Source organism: Carassius carassius, unplaced genomic scaffold (genome assembly GCF_963082965.1).
Source record: "Carassius carassius unplaced genomic scaffold, fCarCar2.1 SCAFFOLD_82, whole genome shotgun sequence".
Classification (NCBI taxonomy): Eukaryota; Metazoa; Chordata; class Actinopteri; order Cypriniformes; family Cyprinidae; genus Carassius; species Carassius carassius.
This window is the reverse complement of record NW_026775181.1, coordinates 237,501-241,836: the sequence shown is the minus strand read 5'-3', so window position 1 is coordinate 241,836 and position 4,336 is coordinate 237,501. Positions and strand designations below refer to the sequence as shown.

General features: G+C 41.5%; 1 protein-coding gene across 1 annotated transcript in view; it reads left to right on the top strand.

The window, feature by feature from the left end:
• Window positions 1-2,951: 2,951 nt before the first annotated feature.
• LOC132137526 (collagen alpha-1(XIV) chain-like) overlaps window positions 2,952-4,336 on the top strand; it is a gene marked incomplete at its 5' end in the record, with an annotated part of 9,920 nt that continues 8,535 nt past the window's right edge. The window contains 3 exons of the mRNA XM_059547560.1: window positions 2,952-3,107; window positions 3,200-3,253; window positions 3,373-3,468. Of these exons, the coding sequence (XP_059403543.1) occupies window positions 2,952-3,107; window positions 3,200-3,253; window positions 3,373-3,468 (306 nt within the window). The remainder of the gene's footprint in view (window positions 3,108-3,199; window positions 3,254-3,372; window positions 3,469-4,336) is intronic.

Below are 4,336 nucleotides of genomic sequence, written 5' to 3'. Positions count from 1 at the left end.
CAGCAGCACGTTGCTCATCAGTCATCACTCAAAATACTATATAAAGCACATCATTATTATCAGTTGTAATGTTACAGTAGTAATTTAGCTGAAAAAAATTCAGATTTTTTTTTTATAGGTTTAGGGGGAGCTACGACCGACAACAACACAACCCTTACGAAAATTAACATTTTAATATTTAACTATAAATCCAGAGAAAATGGTTACTATTGGTTAACTGTGGTAACCAAAAATGTAAATTATTTTACAAATGTATTTATTAAGAATAAATACAAATCCATTTGCAAAAAAAAAAAAAAAGGTTATTTTACTTTTATATAGGCTAATAAAAGCATGGTAATTTTTTGTAAGGGAAAAATATGACTCGTGTACAGTATTAGGATTTTTCTATAAAGCTATTGTAGTATTGTAGAGTATTGTATTGTAAAGTATAGTTTTGTTCAATCTTGAGTATTAAAGTCACGAGAGAGATGGATAACAGGGCAAAATAAAGAGACTGAAGAGAAAAATGGAAGTGAAGGTGCAGTTCAGGAGAGAACTTTTCATTATTTTGCATGTCCCCAAATTAAAGATTTAAACCTTTTTTATGTCAGGTCCATGCAAAAAATAGTTTTGTCCATGAATTTGTTTGTATGAGTTTGAATTTTCCAGTCTGAATTTTTTTCCCAGTCCGTCCCTCCTGTAAATTAATGGCAAAGACATGGTTTCATTTACTACACATAGGCCTACTGAAGCTCGCAGTGTTTTCAACCTCTGCCGCCTCAATATAGGAGTACACGAGCACATAAACATAATTTCTAGAACTGCTCTGTGTCACTTCATGTGCATTTTACTTATTTTGAGAAAACTATCATCATATACAGAGACAGCAGTTTCAAAAAAACACCAATGTTTCAGGAGTTTATTACACAGAATACGTCACATGCTTATTAGATAACTGTATTTAAGTTGATGTATATGCTTTTATTTATTATTCTTTAATTTTCACAAATTTAGAAAAGTAATCAAAAAGTACTCAAAAGTAATTAGTTACATTAATAAAGTAATTGAAAAAGTTACACTACTATTACATTTTAAACAGGGTAACTTGTAATCTGTAACCTATTACATTTCCAAAGTAACCTTCCCAACACTGATCACGGGTTCTCACTCTGCGTGTGTTTCGCGCTGGATGACGGTCGTGCTGAGCGGTGCAGGTACAGAAGAGAAGAGGATGACACCATTTGCTATGGGGGGATGTTTTCATTTTCCTCCTTAACACATACATTTTAAACCACAAACTACGGAGTGTGTTTTGGACATTATTTAACCGTGTAAAAGACGAACAAAAATTTTAGAATAACAACATACTCTACATTAACATTACTCCAAGTTTTAGGGGTGCTGAGCTCCTTTTTAGGGGTGCTTCAGCACCCCTAAAAAGGGGCTAGCCTCGCCCATGGGTCAGGGTATCAGGTTTGACTCATCAGAAAGCGATACATCAATTCTATGCAGTGATGCCACGGATTCTCTCAGATAGTCAGAGACGATGGAAATGTGTGATGTGCTCAGATGAGTCCACTGGGAAAAACAGATGAGTTCTCAGTCCCAAAGACCAATGGGCCATCCAGACTTTTACCAGGGATAGATGCAAAAGCAAACATTTGTTATTGGATGGGGGTTTATCAGAGCAATAGACATGTGTGACTGGCATGTGTGAGGGTACACTGACATGGAGGCATTACATGTCATTGGTATTGTACAGAGACATATACTGCCATCAAGATGACATCTTTCAAGAGAAGTCCATGGTTATTAGACCAAGACAATGCCAGATCTCTTTCTGTCCTTCTCTCATTCATGTGCTACAACAGCTTGGTTTGGTAGAGACAGGGTGAATGTGCAAGATCAGGCCAGATCTGTCTCCTATATTGAACATGTATGACCCATCATGAAAAGGACATCCAGGCAATGATGACCACAGACTGATGAGCAGCTGAAGTCTTGTAAAAAAAATGTTTAGTATCCTCGATTTACAAACAATTAAACATTGTAATTTAAAAGAGAGTTGCTGCGACACAGTGTTAAACATGTCTCTGTCCCAGTTATCTTATATTTACAGATTACCAATTGTTTGGTCAGTCAAAACATTGAAATCTTTTCTTTGCACTTTTGCCAATCAAATAAACAATAGAATTACGTTTTCATTATAAGATCTTGATTTTATTGCATTTAAAAAAAAATCTGATTTGGGGTTGTATTTAATCCTATCTTGATGTTTTATGTCTTATGGATGTCTATAAAAGTTAATGTAATGATAAATATAAAATTCAAATATTTCTATGTACTGTAATTATATAAAACTATACTGTCAGCACACCATAGTTATGCAAATAACTATGGTTAATAACTCGAGGTCCCCAGAGGACAGGTGTGTGTGTGTGTGTGTGTGTGTTAGTGTGTGTGTGTGAGTGAAGTGACATTCAGCCAAGTATGGTGACCCATACTCAGAATTTGTGCTCTGCATTTAACCCATCCGAAATGCACACACACAGAGCAGTGAACACACACACACACTGTGAGCACACACCCGGAGCAGTGGGCAGCCATTTATGCTGCGGCGCCCGGGGAGCAGTTGGGGGTTCAATGCCTTGCTCAAGGGCACCTAAGTCGTGGTATTGAAGGTGGAGAGAGAACTGTACATGCACTCCCCCCACCCACAATTCCTGCCGGCCCGGGACTCGAACTCACAACCTTTCGATTGGGAGTCCGACTCTCTAACCATTAGGCCACGACTTCCCCTGTGTGTTAGAGAGAGAGAGAGAGAGAGAGAGAGAGAGAGAGTGTGTGTGTGTGTGATTTTGTGTGTGTGTGTTTGTGAGTGTGTGTGTGGGAGAAAGAGTGTGTGTGTGTGTGTGTGTGTGTGTGTGTGAAAGTTTGAGCCTTATGAATGATTTTGTAGCTACTCATAGAAAGATTCACATTATCATGCATGTTCATGTACAGTGTGTGATTCAGCGGCTGTGTTTGTTTGTTTGCAGAGAAAGGAAGCTGAGTGTCCCTCTCTCCCGCGTGCCTGCACCTGCACTCAGGACAGTAAGGGGCCCCCTGGCCCCGCCGGCCCCCCAGTATGAGCCCTTCATCATCATCATCATCACCATCATCTCAGACATCACTCACTGACTCTGTGTGTGTGTGTGTGTGTGTGTGTGTGTGACAGGGAGGTCCGGGCATCAGAGGATCCAGAGGAGATCGAGGTGAACCCGGCCCTGTGGTACAGTATTACCCACAATCCACCTCACTAACATCCACAAAATGAGTTCCGGAGATTATGAGTGTGATTGTATGAGCAGATTAACACAGGTGTGTGTGTGTGTGTGTGTGTGTGTGAAGGGTCCTGTTGGTCCAGTGGGAGATGCTGGCGTTCCGGGTGCTCAGGGGCCTCCCGGTCCTCCGGGGCCCAGCGGACGCTCCATCAGAGGCCCTCCGGTAACTAACAGCACCTCGACACTAATTCCACATTCAAACTGGGGCTGTCAAAGTAAAATGTGAATTTCAGATATTTGTTGAGTTTTTAAACTAAATGCACACTCAAGCAGCTGATGCACTTTATTTTTATTAGCCAATCTAATTCAGTCAGTTAGATGTGGCACTGCTGTGCTGTTAATAAGATGAATGGCTGAAAAATAGAGAGTGGAGGATGAATGGACGTGAATGGAATAATTCAGTGTTTTGTGTCACTATTTGACTTTTTTCCTTTCAAACACTGAAACTATGTGAAACTTAGTGTTTAGCAAATGCCACCACCTCTGGAGCTTCTGCAGTAGCAACAGGAGCTTCTATAGACCCAGAGAATTCAGAAATAGTGTCTGGTGTCAGAACAGAGGCGACAGAGAACTCTGAGAGCTACAAGAAAAGTGCTGCTTCTTTCTCAGGAGAAGCTGAAGTGAACATCACTGCCTTAAGATATTCTGCAACATAAGTTGCCATCTCAAGGGGGAAATGAAGCGGACTCTGAGACTGGAGCAAGATGGGAGTGGACTCAGGGACTGGAGTGGGCTCGTGAGCAGATTTGGGGACTGGGGGGGGGGCTTCTAGGACTGGATTCAGGGATTAGAGCGGGCTCTGGGACTGGAGCAAGCTCAGGAGTGGACTCGGACTGGATTGGGCTTGTGAGTGGACTTGGGGACTGGAGCAGGCTCTTGGACTGGAGCAAGTTTGCGAGTGGACTCGGAGACTTGAGTGGATTCATGGACTGGAGTGAGCTCGTGAGGGAATTTGGGAACTGGAGTGAACTCGTGAGTGGATTCAGGGACTGGAGTGGGCTCTGGATCAAACTCATAGACTCATAGTCTGG